The sequence below is a fragment of the Aulonocara sp. 'chitande type north' Nkhata Bay genome, linkage group LG10 (assembly GCF_057382095.1).
Source record: "Aulonocara sp. 'chitande type north' Nkhata Bay isolate Kocher_YH1m ecotype deep benthic linkage group LG10, A_spYH_male_GT1.1, whole genome shotgun sequence".
Taxonomy (NCBI): Eukaryota; Metazoa; Chordata; class Actinopteri; order Cichliformes; family Cichlidae; genus Aulonocara; species Aulonocara sp. 'chitande type north' Nkhata Bay.
This window is the reverse complement of record NC_141353.1, coordinates 33,061,877-33,085,012: the sequence shown is the minus strand read 5'-3', so window position 1 is coordinate 33,085,012 and position 23,136 is coordinate 33,061,877. Positions and strand designations below refer to the sequence as shown.

At 41.5% G+C, this 23,136-nt stretch overlaps 1 protein-coding gene across 2 annotated transcripts in view; it reads left to right on the top strand.

The window, feature by feature from the left end:
- gabra3 (gamma-aminobutyric acid type A receptor subunit alpha3) overlaps positions 1 to 23,136 on the top strand; it is a 118,527-nt gene that overhangs the window by 54,499 nt on the left and 40,892 nt on the right. For both annotated transcript variants that reach the window (XM_086309587.1, XM_086309586.1), the window contains exons 3-4: positions 7,477 to 7,598; positions 13,094 to 13,161. In XM_086309587.1, the coding sequence (XP_086165713.1) occupies positions 7,477 to 7,598; positions 13,094 to 13,161 (190 nt within the window). The remainder of the gene's footprint in view (positions 1 to 7,476; positions 7,599 to 13,093; positions 13,162 to 23,136) is intronic.

Sequence of the window (23,136 nt, the reverse complement as noted above, 5' to 3'; positions counted from 1 at the left end):
GGAGTCGGGGCGGTCTGCCTCCCCCCACCGCAGGGAAAAGGGAAACACCACCTGGGTCTGGGTGCAGTTCCCCCCTCCAGGGGCGGGGGCACCTAGACCCGGTTTGTAGAGTACGCTTGGGGAGTGTGATCGTGTGTACAACGTCTCTTTATGTCTGTCTCCACGTTGGTTGAGTGTGGAGTAAGTGCATATGAGAGCATGAGGGTGGGAATGGATGTTTGTATCTGTGTGTGCCTGTATGTCTGTGTCTATATGTCAGGTTGGGTGTCAAGCGCCACCTCTCTGGGGACATCTCAGGCCCTCCAAGGTTTGGAGGCCTATCTCCCCCTACCACCACTTCCCCTGCCAGTGTCCGGGGATGGGCGTCCATCCTTGGCGGCCGCTTATCGGGGCCTGGAGCCTGGGGCTCGCTTGGGCCACTTCGGAGGTGGGGTGCCCCCGGCCTCTCGGCCTGGGGCTCGGTCACTCAGGCGCAGCTGGCTGCCGGCGGAGCTCACGGGCGCGTCACTGCAACTCCCCCTGGCTTCTGCTCCGCGGCTGCTGAGTGAGCCCTCATCTGGGACTCTCCTCAGCTCTTTCCGGGACAGTGGCGCAGCTGCCCCTCTGTTGGTCTTCCTTGGTCTCTTGTGTTCTGGGGGCCTCTGGATGTCTGGAGTTTTGATCTCCTCCACACCTGCTTCACGCCCTGGAGGACAGGGCTGTGGCCCCCCCACACCCTCTAGCAGATCATTACATGAAGGAACCTTTTAAAAAACAAAAAACAAGCGCGTCCATGCTCACAGGTGTACACATGGGTGATCACACCCACAAACTACACCCTTTTTGGCTCCTACCTCAAAGCACACTGTGTTCTGTTGATCTTATGTGCTGCACAATAATGTTTAACATTTAGTATTTACTGTCATATTCCCATATATCATTGTGATGTTGTTTATTCTATTACTCTTGTTCTCTTCTGCTTGCTTTCTTTTTTCTTTCTCAGCAGGTGATCCAGGTGATCGATATATGCATTTTTTTTTTCTGCTCATTCTGTTGGTTTTTGTTTTTTGCCCTTCTCCCCCGTCCCTCTTCTCAGCTGTTTCTCTTTCCCTCTTTCTTTCTCCCCTTCTTTCCCCCAGTCAAGTCTGTCCCGTATTCAGTAAGTGAAAATAAAATAAACAATAAAAGGTGAATCAAATGGACCATTACGGCAAGGCTGGGATGGTCAGTTTGGTAAAGTAAATCCGTTGGGCATCTTTCTTTGCCTTTAGACAACAATTCTGATGGCAAAAGAGCCAAACGGGACAGGCAAAAAAAAAGAAAAAAAAAAAAGAAACTTTTCCTTGTGCTCCAGGAGGCAGAATACCCTTGATTTAATACCCGTGTTTATCCCATCTAATGATGCCATCAGAAAATATGCCACCAGCAGCTTGGTTTTAATGCGCTCTCCTGCCTTGTACTGCAACCATGGAAGTGACAAAACAGCCAATTTAAATTCCAAATTAAAGCTTTCTCTGCAAAAGTACTCAGTCAAAATCTAAGCCAAAAATCCAAACTAAATTAAAGTGATTAAATATTATAATTTAGGCTTTAAATATTTTAAAACTATGGTAACACCAACCTCAGGTTAACGGCGTGCACCATTCGCCGCTCCAGTGAGTCGGCGTTTTTGATATCATTAATTTGGTGACAAATGCTGCAGCGTTGGGTTTTTAATTTCAGGGCTGTAAAATGCTTTACTATAATCTGTTTCTGCAACACTGTGTGCTTGCTGCTCCTAAACATCGAGGATAAAGCTCTGCAAAAGTCCATGCAAGTTTGTTTCCTGTCTATAGAAAATAGTCAGTCGTCATCACTTTAACAGGGAGTGTAGTGCTGTTGTGTACAAATATTAATTACTGTCTGGATTTTGAGATATAGCAGCTCACTGTCTGCCTTTTCATGTAAGTGAGCAATTGTGCAGTGTGGGGAAACTGAGACTTTTTGTGGAAAATATGTAGGAATCGGCTATCAAGAGGACCAAAAGCACAGAGTGACTCCTGTTAATGGTTGTTAATAAGTAATCGTTCAGTGTAACACTTCACAGTTCAATTCTTTTTTTAATTTGTGTCATCAAAATAAATAACATAAAAATGGGCTTACACCACCCTTTTAAATAAATAGACAAATGGATATTTTACATGAAAAAAACATGGACTGTACCATTGTCATGTAGGCAGTAATAGACTGCAACTAACAAGTCTTTACTTACATTTCTCTGTCTATTCATTTAACTAGCAGTAGCTAGTCATTGTAACTCAGATATAAGGATCGTTAAATACACAATATATTCAAACCCTCTGCGGTGTGGAAAGAGAGGACATGCTCAAGGTGGGCGCTTTGAAGGTTACTCTGTGTCCTCTCATCAACAATACTTCACTGGCCTTTGGATCCAGTCCACGAGTTAACATTTAATGCCTTAGTGTTGCTGATAAATTAACATGTGTTCAAATGCACATATTACGTCATATTTTCGTCAAGTTAGTGGGTTTAGACACCCCTGGAAACTGGTACAGTCCACTCCCACAGACAAAACAAAGCAAAGAACCAGGTGGCGATGTTACAAATGAAGTGAAGCAACCAGGAAAATAAAATGGATAACGAGAATTTCAAATGCATTTTTCATATGGATAATTTTGCAAATTGAACAAAGAACTACAAAGCACAGACGTTTGTTATCCTTTTGAATTGAATACCATTTATCTGCTCCTGTTTCAGGCTCCTGCTGCTGCCATGCCGTTTTCTGCAGCACGATATAACAGAGCCATTGTTAAAGTTAGTTGTAACACCTGTGCTCTTCCTAGATACAAGTCAAGTACCCACTGTGAAAAAGGCCCATTGTTAGCTTAAAGGTCCTGCACACCCACACAGCTGTTTCCACTTATCCTTATTATTAAACCTGCTCAGGCTGGAGAAGAATACAAGCCGAAGCTCCGAGCGCTAGCGCACTGCACCTTTTTTAGAGCAGTCATATCGGTTTCATTTACAGTCACTGCCTCAGTAAATAAAACACGAGCCACTTGTGTTCAATGTCACAAGTGGCTCCTGTTAGTCTGTGTTAGTCACTCATTTGATATGAAAATGGTCAATAAGAATTAAAAAGTACGAGGTCCAACTAATCTTTCCATGTCTTCCTGCAGCCACTAATGAAAATTAATTAATTCTCACAATTCTGTTGCAAACTGATCTGATGATGAATTGGGGCCTTTTACTGATAGTTTTCCGGGCTGTCTTCACACAGCATCGGTAAATATCACTCATCTCATGTTCAAATATTCATAATTCACTTTTAACCATCAAAGTCCAACTTTAGAGTAGCTACACAGAATAATGCGATCAGACATCCTGGAAGTCATCAATAATTAACAGTATTTATATGCTGAGCCTATGACTAATATCAATGTTTAATAAAAGAAAGTATTTGTCAAATTTGGCGTTGACACGAAACCAAGACATACAGCAGTAATTGTTTTTTTCGGGGGTCTTTTTGCTCCTATTGCAACTCCCCCCCCCCCCCGAAATTCAAACATCGTGTTATGTGCAGATATAATGGCTGTTTGGTTCTTTGTGCTTCTTTTAAAATTGGATTCATGTGCTTGTGTTGAGATGGTGTGAATAATGAAGGGGGTTGAGGGAGTGAAACACAGCAGCTGGCACGATTATAAAACCTCTGTGTTTCAATAAAAATGATGTCAAATACAGAGGGAATGTCCCATTTCTTTAGTCCTCATCAGTGAATTTAAACAGCTGGCGCCTACTGGAAGAGGTTACAAGAGTGTGTGTTTTTGTGTGTGTGTGTGTCACAGAAAGCGTGTGTGTTTCAGTTAAACATGCAGATGCTACACGCCACACATTTGCTTTGTTTTTTTTCTGAAGTGGATATATGTGCAGCAGATGTTGCTCGAACGGTTTCTTAGCGACTAAGGGGTTCTCATTAATTTTTGAATTTCCATCGGTGCCATCTGAGAGGCCACAGAGGCTTTTTGTTTGATATAGGATTCATGTTAAGTGAGATATCACCTATTGCAGTTAAACTCTTCCCAGCCATTTCTAAAAGCTTTTTTTGTATTTTGGTGTTTTCGGTGTGTCTGAGCTACTTCAAACACACATGCCTGTCCATTTTTGATAAGTTGCGTGAATGGAAAATCCAGAATTATCCAGTATTACTTCATTCAAATATTTATGAGTACACTGTTATGCTGTCATATTTTAATATATTTTTTTGCCAGAGCATAATTATAGAGGTAGGTGCTTATTTGACAGTTGGAATATATCAAAACATGCCCTGCTCGATGGGGTTCAAGTCGTGAGCTTGGAGTTAAAAGGCTCGGTCTCAGTGGAGTGCACTCACAAGTTACGAAGCCTCAAACATCTGACATCATCTGTCTTATCACTTGCCCTCGGTTCTGGAAGTTGCATTCTTTATTATTTTCCATGTTCACCTTGGTGCAGAGGTGGCATTAGGTTTTGATTCTGTCATTTTGATGGACGCGGTTGTAAAAAGAAATCCATTGTAATCAGATTTTGTCTTTTTTTAAAATATTTTTTTAATGGTAAAATGATGAGTCATACTAGAAGAGTCAATTTTGTTACAATAACTAATATACAGCATAGAAAAGAGTGTCCATTTATGAGGGCATGAAAAGGAAAGACGAACAGAAATTCCAGTTGTGTCATTTCAACAAAACGAGAAGAAGATTAATGATTTTTTTAAATCTTGTGCAGTTACAGCAGAAATGCACAAAAACACCACTGTCGTTGTTCAAACAAAACGTGCACTTAGTGAACTCGGTGTACTTGCGCCTGCTTGGCATCATCAAGTCTATCAAGGGAGATTGCTGCAGAGGCAATTTCTTCCATTTTACATTTTTCCTCTGGGTAGACAACTTTTTTGGGCCCTATTTGATTTTATTGTGAAGTCTCAACTCATCCCTCTGCTGCCACCCTGAATGCTAAAATTACCAGCAGCATTTCAGCACAAGTTTCATAACTGAGGAAGGTTTTCACCCGGGGAAGTGATATGAACCCTCTGAAAGTTTCCGACTTTCTTGGGACTTTCTGAGCATGTGCTGTTAATACTTGGGGGTACAGCCAAACCTGTGAACCTGTCGTGGTCATACAGTTAGTCCCAGGTGCACAACTTTTGTACACAACCTCAGTGAATTTTAAATCAAACAACCAAGATGTGATTGAAGGGCATACTTTCCAGCTTTAATTTAAGGGTTTACAACAAATTAGTAACTGTTTAGTAATTGGAGCCATTTTTACTTGAGCCTCAGGCTCAAAACCAGTCGGACAATTGGCTGTAAGCTGTTTGCTGCCCAAGTGAAACCACTGGTTTCAAACAGCTCTCGAACAAGACATTTCAAAGTTCTGAAAAAAATAAACTCATTGGACAGATAAAACCAAGATGAACTTTTCAACCAGAAGCTGTAAAACTGACAGGACTTCACATTGTAAATGGATACTGACCCAAAGCAATCTGCAAAAACAACCCTAGAGTTTCTCAAGGCAGAGAAATGAGAAATTCTTCAGTGGCCAAGTCAGTTACCTGATCTCAGTCCAATAAAGAGCTTGCTTTTCTGCTGTTAAATACAAAACTGGAGGCCGAAAGAAGCACAAACAAGCAGCAACTGAAGGCAGCTGCAGTAAAGGCCTCGAGGGAGGAAACACAGCATTTGGTGATGTTCAAAATAACAGAAAACAAAGTATGAACCTAACTGTAGACATGGTATGAGACCTCAGTGGAAGATTTTACAGCACATGTTGAATGCTATGTTATTAAAGACACAAATCACTGAGTGCTGCAAGTACTTTTCTCAGTAGTGTTGTGTGAGAGTTATGCAATGTACTGGTAGAAGGCCCCCAGTGTTCTTATTTCAAAATGAGCAGCTTTCAGATGAGTTAAATACTTAAAACACACAAGAGCAACTTGTTTCTGTTTACTGTGAAGTCCAACAAACAATGTTTCAAAGAGTCAATCACAAATAATTGGAAGTGTAATTTGCAGACAGTGGAGGTGTGCCGTCTTTCGCCTCCGGCTCTTCATCTAAGAGCTCATCCCATTAAACTTCTATTACTGTCGTCCATAATTAAAACTGATCCACTGTCAAAAAAGAAAATAAACTGTTATTTCATACATGCATTTTATGCAATAACCATCTTGCTTCATTAGCTTTTCACAGTAAAAGTCACCCAACCCAAATGCTTTCCCTGTGAGGCGCCAACAATTTAACGCAGCCCCCAGTACATGTTAGGAAATCGATTAGTAAACAGTCAAGGTTTCTCTACTAATGCAGAACATAAAAGAAAGTTAAAAGCAATAAAAAACACATTGTAAAAGAAGTGCTAACTGTGCCGCATTACATTACCTTTATAATCAATATAAATACAAAGTTCCCTGTAATATTGATAGCACAGTATCCTTTATATAAACCAGAGGGTTTTAATGTTTAATTTAACACCGAATAAAGTATAACTGGCAGAGTTTACACATTTCAACCTGCCTAATATAAAAACAGCACTTTATCATATTTTGTAAAGCTTTAAAAGCATTTATGCTTGGTGTATTGTACAACATGAGTGCCACTACATTATGGAGGGAATAATCGCTAGAACACGAAGGAACCCTGATGCTTAATTGATATTTTTTATTGCCCACACATGCCCTCATAATGGCCACTTAGCTAAACTGAAGTACTTTGCCCAGATGCCTCAAAATTATGATGCGTTTTGTGTAGGAAGGCCATTTTTAAGATCCCTAACTCCCCGAGCTGATAATAATTACAATTGCATACATTTAAAGAGGTGACCTTCACCCAGTAAGTGTTTTAATGGATAATGCTGTAGCTCCAGTGGACTCTTTATATTGACTTGTTATTTTAGCAGGCATTAAGCTACAGAAAGTCAAGAGAAAACACAGTTTCCCAGTTTTCTGGGATTTCCTTTGAGGATCTTTCACGGAATATACACGATTCGTTTCCTTCCTTACAGAAGTGTGAAGGGCTGCATGTGGAAGAGTGCATGTGGGCATGGAGGGGTGGTTGACGAGGATTACTTTTATATTATAGGTCAGCTCCCAGGGGGATTTTAACTTAAATAAAGATGGTACTCATTAACTCATCACTGTTCCACATATAGTGGCCTTTTCATTTCACTACAGTATTGTTATGTTGGGGATTGTGGGTCGTGTAAATTAATAACTAATGGTTGATAGCATATGATGAATTCTCTAACAAAATGCTGCTGAGTGTTTTCTTTTTGGGAAACAACTCATTACTATAAATGTATTCTTTTTCTAAAAACGGAGAGTCCACCCAGTCGAGACAGTGGGAGATACTAACAAACAGCAGGCTTTCACACTGTTGTACGCAGTGTCAGCATATCAGTGGTTTTGCTAAATCTGACAGCTTTTGTTATTCTTGAACTCCACTTTCTTTTCCTTGTTTTTCCCTGCAGGGCAGTAGTTGGACACAGAGAGCCGTTGCCTGATGACAGTAAAGACAACATCACCATTTTCACCCGAATCTTAGACAGGCTGTTGGATGGATATGACAACAGGCTCCGTCCCGGGTTGGGAGGTAAGCAGTGCTTAGTTCCTAAACAGCTGTACTGATGATGGATACACAAAAATGTTAATCACACTGTAATCCCAAATGCTGAAAATCATTAAATACATTAATTAATCTACTAGGTCCTATGTCATTTCCTTCCTGTTGCGTTAATGAAATGGATTATTTTTGATTAAGTTGAACTTCTTTTGCAGATTAAGTGAGATTAAGTCATTTTACTTATTTTCATACTTTTCTTTCACTGTTGTGGCTTTTTCCCATTAATATTAGTTAATATAGAGTGGGTGTGCTGGGTAAGTTCTGGATTTAAGTAGCAAATTATCATCGTGTTTTGCAGAGTGATGTTTGCTGTGCAAAGACAGAACTTTGATGTAAACCTCAAGCTGTCGTCCTGATGCGTGAATCATTGCGTACAGTAGAATAAAGCGTAACAGTCGCATTTAATTTAAATATCAGGAGTTGTTTCATTTCAGAATAGAATTACTTACATCTTCCTAAGGGAGTGGGAAAAAAGTGCTATAGTGCAAAATTTATTAACATAGTTGTGTAATAGAATATGAGTCCTGTTAAAGAAAATGTTGAAGTTGAATTATTGGCGTTTTTGTAATCAAGGGGTGTGTGAAGCATGAATCCATCTATTTAACTTGTGACTTAAATGCATGGGTTACAAGGTGTCAGATATTTATGGCTCTTTAGCCATTATTAGGGTTGGCGAAAAATAATCTTAATTACAGTGGGGCAAAAAAGTATTTAGTCAGCCACCGATTGTGCAAGTTCCCCCACCTAAAATGATGACAGAGGTCAGTAATTTGCACCAGAGGTACACTTCAACTGTGAGAGACAGAATGTGAAAAAAAAAATCAATGAATCCACATGGTAGGATTTGTAAAGAATTTATTCGTAAATCAGGGTGGAAAATAAGTATTTGGTCAATAACAAAAATACAACTCAATACTTTGTAACATAACCTTTGTTGGCAATAACAGAGGTCAAACGTTTACTATAGGTCTTTACCAGGTTTGCACACACAGTAGCTGGTATTTTGGCCCATTCCTCCATGCAGATCTTCTCGAGAGCAGTGATGTTTTGGGGCTGTCGCCGAGCAACACGGACTTTCAACTCCCGCCACAGATTTTCTATGGGGTTGAGGTCTGGAGACTGGCTAGGCTACTCCAGGACTTTCAAATGCTTCTTACGGAGCCACTCCTTTGTTGCCCGGGCGGTGTGTTTTGGATCATTGTCATGTTGGAAGACCCAGCCTCGTTTCATCTTCAAAGTTCTCACTGATGGAAGGAGGTTTTGGCTCAAAATCTCACGATACATGGCCCCATTCATTCTGTCCTTAACACGGATCAGTCGTCCTGTCCCCTTGGCAGAAAAACAGCCCCATAGCATGATGTTTCCACCCCCATGCTTCACAGTAGGTATGGTGTTCTTGGGATGCAACTCAGTATTCTTCTTCCTCCAAACACGACGAGTTGAGTTTATACCAAAAAGTTCTACTTTGGTTTCATCTGACCACATGACATTCTCCCAATCCTCTGCTGTATCATCCATGTGCTCTCTGGCAAACTTCAGACGGGCCTGGACATGCACTGGCTTCAGCAGCGGAACACGTCTGGCACTGCGGGATTTGATTCCCTGCCGTTGTAGTGTGTTACTGATGGTGACCTTTGTTACTTTGGTCCCAGCTCTCTGCAGGTCATTCACCAGGTCCCCCCGTGTGGTTCTGGGATCTTTGCTCACCGTTCTCATGATCATTTTGACCCCACGGGATGAGATCTTGCGTGGAGCCCCAGATCGAGGGAGATTATCAGTGGTCTTGTATGTCTTCCATTTTCTGATGATTGCTCCCACAGTTGATTTCTTCACACCAAGCTGCTTGCCTATTGTAGATTCACTCTTCCCAGTCTGGTGCAGGTCTACAATACTTTTCCTGGTGTCCTTCGAAAGCTCTTTGGTCTTGGCCATGGCGGAGTTTGGAGTCTGACTGTTTGAGGCTGTGGACAGGTGTCTTTTATACAGATGATGAGTTCAAACAGGTGCCATTCATACAGGTAACGAGTGGGGGACAGAAAAGCTTCTTACAGAAGACGTTACAGGTCTGTGAGAGCCAGAGATTTTCCTTGTTTGAGGTGACCAAATACTTATTTTCCACCCTGATTTACGAATAAATTCTTTACAAATCCTACCATGTGAATTCATGGATTTTTTTTTCACATTCTGTCTCTCACAGTTGAAGTGTACCTCTGGTGCAAATTACTGACCTCTGTCATCATTTTAGGTGGGGGAACTTGCACAATCGGTGGCTGACTAAATACTTTTTTGCCCCACTGTATGTCTTTTGACTATGTTTAGTCAAAAGAGCAGGTCTAAGGAGCAGCATTTCTATGCTTCACTGAGGCACTTATTGATCCAACTGAACACTGTGGTTCAGTCCAGATGTATAGGAGACACATTTATTTATAAATAGAATTGATATATTTTTTTCTTTAAAAAAAAACTGTTACATAACTGATATGTGTCATGTTCTACATCTCAAACTGGTGCTTGAGGAAGTGAGTTAGGTGAGGTCGGAAGGCTAATTTGGCCCCTTATCAACACAGTCAGCAGTTGCTGCAGCAGTGCCTGACACATATTTATGAAGGTTATAAACTTCTAAACCTGTAGCACACTCCTGTTCATCAGCACACATACTTACAGGTGCCATTGGCCCAACATGCACAGGGTGCAGGTTATTTTATATATCCTTATGCAATTTTCATGTTGCTCTTTTCTAAATGTATATATTCAAACAAACTACTGACATTTTCTTTGTGGTGTAAATATCAGATATTAGACTAGTGTAGCTGAAACTTCAATTTTCTTCTCAACTGAAGGTTTTTGGCTTCATGAAACCAAACTGACACTATGCACTGCTAGTGGACAATACGGAGCATTTTTTTTTTTTACATCACTCTTGTGGAAAAGTGCGTTCCCTTGGGTGAACATCTTTGTTCAATCATGCCCAAATGGCAAATAAGCACACACGTCAGTGGAAATCCCACTAATTGATGCCATTTCATCCAAATATCCGTGCCCTAAAGGACAACAGCAAGCCCACATGCTCAAACGTGCTTTACCATTTCTCAGCCAGTCAGCTGGAATGTCCAATTCTGCTCTACTGCTTGATTCACATGCCATGAGCATACCTACTGGGCAACAGGCCTACCATGCTGGATGACTCGGGCTCTGTGGCAGTAACCAGGAAAAGGAACCAAACATAGGTTGTTCGTGTTATATTCCCATCTCCAAAGGCAAAACAGATGATCAGGTGTCTCTCTGTACAGAAGTGACTGCCTATAGGTTAAAGCACAATTCTATCAACACCTCTTTACTCACAGTTCTTTAGGAAAATTGTCACTAAGCAAAGCAAATAGTAGGACTGAAGCTGAAATGATTCTGATTGGTTAAAATATGTCAGTTATTTGTATGTAAGTAGGGTGCCATAGCTGTACATATTTCTAAAGTTGCTTTATGCACTGGTGTATCATAGCTTTATTACTTTTTATGAAGGCACAGAATGGGGACCTGTTTGAATTTTTCATATTTGAAATCCTCTTTGATATTTAATAGACAGGAAGGTGGTGACATTTATTATCCTCTTATTTCTTTATTCATCAAAAATATGACAGGAATGTATAAAATATATAAATTATAAATGTAACATTTTATGATATATTTTAAAATGTATTTTAAATGTAAAATATTGTAAAACTATTTGACACAGGTTTAAATCTGCAGATTAGATTAGGAGCATCTGGCCTTCACACAGACCAGGCGCCACGCTTTTGTATAGCAGGGACGCTTTAATGTCTAAAGCTGCTGCCTGCACAAGAAGAAAAGCACCAATCTTCCTCCTGCTGGCCACCCCATGCCTTCTGAAAAAACAGTCATGTGGGACCATCTCAGACAAGCAGACTGGGCAGAAACTGGAAAAATGCCATTTCATTTTATTTTCAGCAGCATCTATTAGCTCTGCCCTATGCTCCAGTGCTTTGTTGTAAACAGAAACAGGGCAAATCATTCTGCTCCCCTGCCTATGTCTTCCATGGAAACTGCTGACTTGGTGTTGTGATAATCGTGTATTTGTGAGAGCTATTTGAGTCACAGAAATGATTAATGTGGAAGTGGATCTCCTCCCTTGGGATGGAAAGGGGGCGTCTTTGCTAAAGGATTAAAGACCTCACCTGTGGGTGGCCATTTAGATCTGGGACACAGTTAGAGCGAGGATCCATTCACTTTTGGAGAAAAGCCTCATCACTCTCTAGTCGTTGCACCACCGGGAGCAGCTATTTGTCTCGCCAGCGGCCCAAGAGCCTGCTTTACACGGTTACCCCAGAGGAGCTGATTCAGCCCACACTGAAGAGGGCAAATTTTGATCTGTCATGACTTTCATCTCATGCCCTACTTAATGCGATGTTAAAATCATTAGTGACGTGTTTGGAAACAATCCTTCCACATCGCATATTTCATATCACAATTAAAGGTCTGCACTAGCATGCCGTATAATGATCAGTGTGATCGGTGTTGCAAATTCAGGAATCATCTATAAATCATTATGACAGAAAAGCAATTATGGGGCTTTTATTGTTACATAACATGCAAGGATGCATGTCATTAAAACTGAAGAAATACATCTTCCTTAAGAATACACACAGTAGAAAGTCTTATAGAGTTATGACAGAATCAGACTCAGTGTTTGTATGTGTGTGTAACTGCAAAACATGTGTACATTATCTGAGTTAAAAAATGCTTAATGTTAAGCTGCTGCATATTATTCCTGAGCCAGTAGTCCTTTAAGGCTGACTAAAATCATTTTGGGTCAAAAGGGAATCTCATCTCTGAAGATACAGACTTGGGCGTGGCCCAAAGCAAATTTTATGCCTCAGTGGTCAAAAACGAGCTTGAGCCAAACAAATGGTAGTTTTACTGAATGGATAACTTTCAGAAGCATCTGTGAAGCTGCTCGCAGCAACATTTTGCCTCCGAATTGAGGTCAAGGAAGAAGGAAAAAAAACAAACAACAACTCCTGGGCCAAATCCTTAGGACTGTTATAGCCAGTGCTGTGTGTATTTTAGAAAATGTCTTATATTATTGGTGTAGCATTATGTTCTTAAACCAGCAGCCTGTGCTACAAGAACACGGATTTGATGAAATGATCCATAAAGACAGTTTGAATCCAGGTATTAAGCCGTCCAGGAGGACACAAATTCCTCCCTGAGCATGCATAAGTCTTCTGCATTTGTTTTATTTTTTTTCCTTCAAATTGAGATGTTTCTCTAACCGTTTAATACTCTAGGCTTTTTCTAAGGTAGCTTAGTTAAAATCCAACCAGCAAACTTCACTGTCATGCACACAAACAATCAGCTTAACAAAGACAGAGCTCCAGCAATGCTTTTTTTGTGTACAGACTGAGTAATGACCGTAATGTGTTCTGGTCCTCGTTGTCTCTTTTCCTCAGAGAGCGTAACAGAAGTGAGGACAAACATCTATGTCACGAGTTTTGGACCCGTTTCAGACACAGACATGGTGAGTATCAGTTTCCTCAGCTTCCTCCTCACTCTGATCAGAATCATCAAACCTAAGAAGGCTTTCATCCCTTTACCTATTACTGTTTGGCAGAGGTGCTTAGTGTGGCATTTGGATTGTGTAAGCATCTTTGCTTCAAGGTCCTTGTAGAGGATGTTGGATTTGTTGGTCTTAGCTATTCATGCATTTTTTATTATTATTATTATTAGTAGTAGTAGTAATGGTTTTGTGTACATATATTTATGTTATATACTAGCAGACAACTTTCGGATGGTGCTGTTCCTTGTCAAAGTGGTCTCCCTGTAAAACACAGCCTTTAAAAGCCTCAGATGACCCTCTTTAAGCAGCAATTGCCTGAGAATTTTTATGCGTTGTCATGAGACCCTGTACAGCATTTGACATATTTGATCATGCAGCTCTAATTGACCGCCTTGAGCTCTGGGTTTGTTTCCGAGGCTGAGCACAGAGCTGGCTTGACAGCCTGCATGACATAGCAAGATTAGTGCGTTTTTGCCAAACTTTGAGTGTTTCGGTCTCACTGGAGCTCTGCTTCACTCTGTTCTGGGGCTCTAAGCGTAGCTCCTCTACAGCAGCTTGTGTTCACACTGTCAGACTCGAACGCGAGTCGATGAGGATCTCCTGAGGATGTCATAAACTTGCGTGAAGACGGTTACAGAGGATGTTAAAGGTGAACGGCTTTACTTCCTTAATGGTATATGACAGATGTTCTTTATGTTAACTAACTCAACTGTAGAGTACAGAGACACATAAATATTCATGCTGTCATGGTTAAGTGTGCCGGGTAACAAAGACACAAATAAAATGAGTGGGTGTATATCTGTACAGTGGGGCAAAAAAGTATTTAGTCAGCCACCGATTGTGCAAGTTCCCCCACCTAAAATGATGACAGAGGTCAGTAATTTGCACCAGAGGTACACTTCAACTGTGAGAGACAGAATGTGAAAAAAAAATCCATGAATTCACATGGTAGGATTTGTAAAGAATTTATTCGTAAATCAGGGTGGAAAATAAGTATTTGGTCACCTCAAACAAGGAAAATCTCTGGCTCTCACAGACCTGTAACGTCTTCTGTAAGAAGCTTTTCTGTCCCCCACTCGTTACCTGTATGAATGGCACCTGTTTGAACTCATCATCTGTATAAAAGACACCTGTCCACAGCTTCAAACAGTCAGACTCCAAACTCCGCCATGGCCAAGACCAAAGAGCTTTCGAAGGACACCAGGAAAAGTATTGTAGACCTGCACCAGACTGGGAAGAGTGAATCTACAATAGGCAAGCAGCTTGGTGTGAAAAAAAATCAACTGTGGGAGCAATCATCAGAAAATGGAAGACATACAAGACCACTGATAATCTCCCTCAATCTGGGGCTCCACGCAAGATCTCATCCCGTGGGGTCAAAATGATCATGAGAACGGTGAGCAAAGATCCCAGAACCACACAGGGGGACCTGGTGAATGACCTGCAGAGAGCTGCGACCAAAGTAACAAAGGTCACCATCAGTAACACACTACAACGGCAGGGAATCAAATCCCGCAGTGCCAGACGTGTTCCGCTGCTGAAGCCAGTGCATGTCCAGGCCCGTCTGAAGTTTGCCAGAGAGCACATGGATGATACAGCAGAGGATTGGGAGAATGTCATGTGGTCAGATGAAACCAAAGTAGAACTTTTTGGTATAAACTCAACTCGTCGTGATTGGAGGAAGAAGAATACTGAGTTGCATCCCAAGAACACCATACCTACTGTGAAGCATGGGGGTGGAAACATCATGCTATGGGGCTGTTTTTCTGCCAAGGGGACAGGACGACTGATCCGTGTTAAGGACAGAATGAATGGGGCCATGTATCGTGAGATTTTGAGCCAAAACCTCCTTCCATCAGTGAGAACTTTGAAGATGAAACGAGGCTGGGTCTTCCAACATGACAATGATCCAAAACACACCGCCCGGGCAACAAAGGAGTGGCTCCGTAAGAAGCATTTGAAAGTCCTGGAGTGGCCTAGCCAGTCTCCAGACCTCAACCCCATAGAAAATCTGTGGCGAGAGTTGAAAGTCCGTGTTGCTCGGCGACAGCCCCAAAACATCACTGCTCTCGAGAAGATCTGCATGGAGGAATGGGCCAAAATACCAGCTACTGTGTGTGCAAACCTGGTAAAGACCTATAGTAAACGTTTGACCTCTGTTATTGCCAACAAAGGTTATGTTACAAAGTATTGAGTTGTATTTTTGTTATTGACCAAATACTTATTTTCCACCCTGATTTACGAATAAATTCTTTACAAATCCTACCATGTGAATTCATGGATTTTTTTTTTCACATTCTGTCTCTCACAGTTGAAGTGTACCTCTGGTGCAAATTACTGACCTCTGTCATCATTTTAGGTGGGGGAACTTGCACAATCGGTGGCTGACTAAATACTTTTTTGCCCCACTGTATATAATTAGATAAGTACAGTGGGGCAAAAAAGTATTTAGTCAGCCACCGATTGTGCAAGTTCCCCCACTTAAAATGATGACAGAGGTCAGTAATTTGCACCAGAGGTACACTTCAACTGTGAGAGACAGAATGTGAAAAAAAAATCCATGAATTCACATGGTAGGATTTGTAAAGAATTTATTCGTAAATCAGGGTGGAAAATAAGTATTTGGTCACCTCAAACATGGAAAATCTCTGGCTCTCACAGACCTGTAACGTCTTCTGTAAGACGCTTTTCTGTCCCCCACTCGTTACCTGTATGAATGGCACCTGTTTGAACTCATCATCTGTATAAAAGACACCTGTCCACAGCCTTAAACAGTCAGACTCCAAACTCCGCCATGGCCAAGACCAAAGAGCTTTCGAAGGACACCAGGAAAAGTATTGTAGACCTGCACCAGACTGGGAAGAGTGAATCTACAATAGGCAAGCAGCTTGGTGTGAAAAAATCAACTGTGGGAGCAATCATCAGAAAATGGAAGACATACAAGACCACTGATAATCTCCCACGATCTGGGGCTCCACGCAAGATCTCATCCCGTGGGGTCAAAATGATCATGAGAACGGTGAGCAAAGATCCCAGAACCACACGGGGGGACCTGGTGAATGACCTGCAGAGAGCTGGGACCAAAGTAACAAAGGTCACCATCAGTAACACACTACAACAGCAGGGAATCAAATCCCGCAGTGCCAGACGTGTTCCGCTGCTGAAGCCAGTGCATGTCCAGGCCCGTCTGAAGTTTGCCAGAGAGCACATGGATGATACAGCAGAGGATTGGGAGAATGTCATGTGGTCAGATGAAACCAAAGTAGAACTTTTTGGTATAAACTCAACTCGTCGTGTTTGGAGGAAGAAGAATACTGAGTTGCATCCCAAGAACACCATACCTACTGTGAAGCATGGGGGTGGAAACATCATGCTATGGGGCTGTTTTTCTGCCAAGGGGACAGGACGACTGATCCGTGTTAAGGACAGAATGAATGGGGCCATGTATCGTGAGATTTTGAGCCAAAACCTCCTTCCATCAGTGAGAACTTTGAAGATGAAACGAGGCTGGGTCTTCCAACATGACAATGATCCAAAACACACCGCCCGGGCAACAAAGGAGTGGCTCCGTAAGAAGCATTTGAAAGTCCTGGAGTGGCCTAGCCAGTCTCCAGACCTCGACCCCATAGAAAATCTGTGGCGGGAGTTGAAAGTCCGTGTTGCTCGGCGACGGCCCCAAAACATCACTGCTCTCGAGAAGATCTGCATGGAGGAATGGGCCAAAATACCAGCTACTGTGTGTGCAAACCTGGTAAAGACCTATAGTAAACGTTTGACCTCTGTTATTGCCAACAAAGGTTATGTTACAAAGTATTGAGTTGTATTTTTGTTATTGACCAAATACTTATTTTCCACCCTAATTTACGAATAAATTCTTTACAAATCCTACCATGTGGATTCATGGATTTTTTTTTCACATTCTGTCTCTCACAGTTGAAGTGTACCTCTGGTGCAAATTACTGACCTCTGTCATCATTTTAGGTGGGGGAACTTGCACAATCGGTGGCTGACTAAATACTTTTTTGCCCCACTGTAAATGAAATACAATTAAATGAGATGAAGTAATTAAATGTCAGTATTAGTACACAAAAGAAGAGATTTGTTGGAAGAATCAGAAAATTAATTAATTAGTGAAAAGAAAAAAGAACAAATAGAGGAGGAGACCAGCCAACCGACGACAAAAGAGGTACCGCCATGCAAGTCAGAATTTATATTAGTCTACGTGGTTGGTGGCTTCTTTATTTTCCTATGCTATGCAATCCCTGAGTCAACACACACCTTTCTAATGGCCCAAATCAATCCAAAGTTATTGCGATCATGTGCAGTCAGCTTGCAATCTCAATACTTTAGATTCAAAGACCAGGCCTGCAACCACTTGCAGTCATTCGCTTTCTTTCAAGCAACTTTGGTGTCTCAGGATGGCGATAATCAACAATAAATCTATCTCTCTATCAGTTGAATGGGGTCTGAGATTGATTCAGATGTGTTGGAAATCTGTCCACATTTATAAATTAGACAACAGTTATTTGCAAATGTTTCCAGAGTCGGGACTCAACTGTTTGGAGACCAGTTGCTACCTGTTCAGTAACTCTGCAGTCAACTGTGGTTGTTTCAGCTACTTACTTTTGATTGTCAAATGCGAAAATGTAATGCAATAACTGGGCAGGCACTGGCTTTTGGTAGTCACGAGAAAATTGCCATCCTGTTGCCAACCTATCCCCACAAGCTGCATGTCTTTGGATGGTGGGAGGAAGCCGGAGTACCCAGAGGGAATCCACACAAACACGGGGAGAACATGCAAACTCCACACAGAAAGACCCCGGCCTGATGGTGGAATTGAATTCAGGTCCTTCTTGCTGTTGCTGTACCGCAACAGTGCTAACCACCGTGCTGCCCCGCAATATATAAATATTCAGCATATTGATTGGATGTTCAAACAGCGGTCTTTCAACATTTATTTCAACATAATGTGAGCTACAGTGTGAACACACTGCTTATTTGACAGATGAAATGATAGTGTAGCTTCTGATCAAGCACAGTTCATTTCATGAGCTATTTCTATGTCGATCTAAATAAGCATATCCATAAGTATGTGCTCTATGAGCTATGTGACTGTCATGTAAGGCTGATACAACAGCTGTGTCTTTTGTATTTTGCAAACAGTGCTGGCATCATTTCAGTACATGAACATGCTGACAAACTGTTGTAAAGAAGGAACACTCTCACATCAAAATCTTGATAAATCTTCTCTAAACGTCTTGGAAAAGCTTGAGGCTCTTTGTTAACATACTGACTTGGTTATCCATGGCTCCAGTCACACGGGCTTAGAGATCAGAGGCGACAGCCTGGCAACCACCAACTGTTACAGGAATATTCCCCTGCCAGTTGCTGGAGATTGCAGGCAGACATTGTGATATCGATCGCTAATACCCTCAGTTTCACTGAGACCATTCAGGTGCCCCCTGTCAACAACCGATCGCTAGGGAAAAATGTGCATTCCCTGGCCAATTGATGAGTTGTTGCTGAAGGTTGCCGAGTGACAGAGGGTTTTGCACCAAAAACCTCCTTGCCGTTTCCTTGGTTGCTAGCAGTTTGCCACAGTTGTCTTTAGTTTGCATGGAAGACTCATCTGCAAACTCTTGTTTATTAACCACAGAGCAAAAGTGAACATTCATAAAGTGCAGATCTGCTGACAACTCTGTATCTTTCAAACAAAAACTCTAGGCCCATAACTTTTCAATGATCATCAAATTCACATGTAAAATACTGCATTTCCATATGGGACTCGTTCTTTGCATTTTTTTTCTCAACATATCGCAGGCCTTTTGATACACCTGCACTCACAGCCACCTTTTCACACATGCCACATTCCAGCTGCCACAGAACACATCTGTCCCACTGTACGCAGCCTGCTCCAAATCCAGTGGCAGGCAGTAACTAGCTCGTGAACATAGCATTAAGCAATAAAGGAGACACTTGGCTCATGTGTTGGCAGACACCAAATAAAGTGCTAGAAGAGTTTCCTGGGATCAATGTTCACTATATGGACACAAATAAAACAAAATAAGAGGAAATTTTTATATGTGAATAAGTACCCGTATGCTAACAACTGTGCCATGTCAACTAAAAGTTAATGACATATCAATGTCCCTCCTACAACTAGCCTAAAAAAAGTGATTACTCATTTAATGTTTGCATGTGACACTTGCTGAGTATGATTATTAATATGAGAAAGACAGCAGTTTCCCTGCTTTGAGAGAAGGGCTCTGTTGCATTAGTACAGAAGACAGGACATGTCACCTTTGGGGTCTCTCAGAGCTCAGTTCTAGACCCAGTCTTTTATTCTCTTCACATGCTCCACTTGGCAGTTGCATGAATCAACAGAAAACACCTCGGGACACAGAAGCCCACTTGTGGTAATGCTTTGGTCAGAGCTGCAGTTAGCTAGGTCAGTGCTGGTTCACACACGCTGGCACCTTTGTCTTGCTGTCAGTGTATGTGGAGTAGCAGCGTGGGAAACACAGCATCAACATATTATTATTATTATTTTAATTTCTTCATTGTCTTGTCAGTTTTAGGTCATTACCCAAGAAGGACTCATCTTGGCCCCAGGCTACACTGGGTTTTCTTGCTCCATGAAAGCTGCATAACGGCTCCAAGTACTTCCTTTCAAGATTTTCCACAGCCTAGTCTGAAAAGATGATCAGGCTTAAGCCGTCAAAAGGCATCCCACAATGGAACTGACGTCGAAAGTCAAGTGTCTGAATATCTGCATTGCAAATGTGTTTATAGGACATCTTTTGCATATGTAGTGCCGACGCTCTTTTTGTTCCTCTCGCTTGCTCACATCTTGTCTGTACCAGTGAACTGCTTAAAGTGTTGTGTTTGCATTGTTGTGCATACATTGCAAGGGTCCAGTTCAGATAGCAACTTTTTGGAGATTAACATCTCTTTTTTTTTATACTCCAGTAATCTCCTCCTACACTATCTACTAAATTCTGTCTTCAAAGGTTTTGTGTAGCATTGCATGAATAAAATGTTGGTCATAGATCAGCACTCTGAGCTTTTTCGGTTCCTTTAAGCAGAGGAAGAAATAACACAAGACAAGAGCAACTGCTGTACAAGGAAAATATGTGGATAGTAGGCTGGGTTAAAATCCCCATTGTGCATTTTAATAAGGAGTTGTCTGAAATTGGTGCCTGTCTCCACATCGACGGGTGACTTCTAGGACAAGTGAAGTTGGCGTAGTTTTTCTTTCAAATTTAGAAAATTAGTGCTGTCTTATATATAATCCTATAGGGTGGGTTATTTTATGGTTGTATATTTGAGCTTTGAAGACACTCGTCAGAGCCGACGGTGGCATCTCTAGAGTAGGTTGAGGTCGCGGGATCGTGTTTTCTGGATGATGAGTTTTCAGGCTAACAAGCTGAATGAGCGTGGAGCAGGACAGCCTCTGAGTAGGGCATTGCAGTAAACAGTACTGGGGAAGCAAAAGCCTGAACCATTTTTCTAGGTCAGTTAAAAAAGAGGAAACGGCTAATCTTGGAGGTATTTCAGAGGTGGAGAGAAGCTTTTTGAGGTATTCCCTTGATGTGTTCACACAAGAGAGTTTTGTTTTGTCTACAGCTAACCGCAGTTTAACTGATTACTTTGAGGCAGCTGCAGAGTCACTGAAACAAAAAGGCAAACCAGCTCTATAGGAGCATAAGATATCTTTTGAATTAGCCATTAAAGTATCTTATCGTGCAACGCTGTCTCCTAAAAAAAAGCGTTCTCATACTAGACCTCATTCTTATGTGTATAAGGGGAAACAAACAATTTCAAGAAGAACAATATCACCAAACAAAGTCTCATGAAATCAGATCAGGCAATAGGTTGATGTGGGATCATGAAAAAACAAACACTATACTTGTAGAGATATTTCTCTCCAAACTGTTACAAGAAATTCACAGTCAGAGCACACTCAATGACCTCTTAATCTTATCTTCTGCTGTATACATCCAACTACCGATCTCCGTAACATCAAGTGTCCTAGAAATGTCTGCTCGCCCTGGGGCCACACATTTAGACGTCACTTGTACCCCTTTCCGCCACATCTACCTTTAGTGTCCCATACTGGAAGAAGAGGAACGCTCACATCTGCGTATTCATCGTGCTTGATTCAAATATTAGGCCAGTAGCAGGGCACTTTGTACAGTTGTGTCTGACTAAGAGAAGATTTCTGCACTTTGTCACACTAAGACACAGAATGTAGGTTACGATCTTGATGCTGATCTCTAGTAAGTAGGTTGGTGTGTTTCTCTATCCCGAGCTCCCCCTTTCTCACTCGATCTGGTGGATTTTTTTCTGTCTTTCGTATGTGTCTTTCTCCTGCCCTTTCGGTAAGTCAATGGAGTCACGTCGTATCCACATGCATGCTGTGTCACAGCACATGTACCTGTTTCATGGTGGGATTTGACAGGCCTTTGCTGATGAAATGGGAAGCGATTTAGGCTGTCACATGCACTGTGCTGAGGCTCGGTTTGACAAAGACGGCAGTGATGGCCCGATCTCACCAGGGCTGCAAAATTTTCTGGGGATAAAAATTACTGGGTTATGTGAAAAAATGACAGCCTATATTTGTATGTTTACAATTCAGAAAAAATTTGCTCCAAAAACAAACCCCCTACAAGTTAAAATTCTGGAGAGAACAGATGAATCTTTGTGCTGCTAAAATTTGAAGGTTAACTCCTGGAATCTGTATCAATCATGTTGTCCTTATTCAAGGACTTGCTAACCCAGTTATGCCATTTTTAGAGAATAAACCAAATTTAAATTGGTCATCACCACCACCTTTTATAAAAAAAAAAGTGAAAAAAAAAAACTTTACTCTGAAAATAGAGCTTTTTTCCACTCACTGTACAGGTCATTGTATTCCCCAGTGTCGCGGCATGATTCATGTGTCGGACAGGAACAACTTGAAAGCAGAACAGGAAGACTTTTTTGCAACCTAAAAGCCTATATTTTTCTTCTAATAGCAGCCAGAAGTAAGAAGGCTGTAGCATCCTTCATGGGGATGGGAAGTGATAAGAATTTAGCTATTCCAGTTCCATTATCGATATCACTTATTCATTCAATTGCTTATCGGTTCTCACTGGGTTTTCGTTGGCCTCGATGTCACCACACACCATCGCTAAGAAGCATATCCAAGACATTACATTGGTGCAACTTGACAGCATGCTGTGTGGTCAAATCTTTGTGAATGTTGGAGGTATTTCACCTTTTTGTTGTGATCAGCATTAGAGTCATTACTCAAAAAAAGTAATGTATTACAAATATGCCACAGAACAGAACTCTTTAAAGCAATACTCCCAGAATAAAGTTTTCTCTATAAAATGACCCAAAACACAGTCTCATGTGGCTACAGATCTATACACCGAGACAAATCATTATCTGAATGAGGCTACACATATGATCTCTCTCCTCGTATTTAGGTATGAACACAAAGCAAAGACAAAAACCAGTACAAAGAGACTATAAAGTGATCGCCACAGCGATTCACCTTAGAAACATGAATAGGTAGAAACACAGGCTGGAGTCTGACTGCTTATCAGTTTGATACCTGTTGAGGTTTAGGGTCTGCCTGCTGGGCGGGGGTTGGCTCAGCTAACGTTGCTTTGGGTTCTTGGCTAGCTTAGCGTTAGCATGATGTCTGTGCAGATGCTTGCAAAGAGCCAAAGTTGTGTTAGCCGCATAGTGCAATTGTCCCCGATGCACTTTGCACCATAACACTCTTGTTTTTTTGTCCAGTAAAAATAAAAGTAATGTCCATGTTCACGCTGTAGACTGCAACTCTATAGTCGTCCTTCAGCACACAAACTGAAATCAGTTGATTGTAGCGCAAGTGAAAGTGGAACAGATAAGCAGGATCGATAGGCTAGCAGACTACCAATTCCA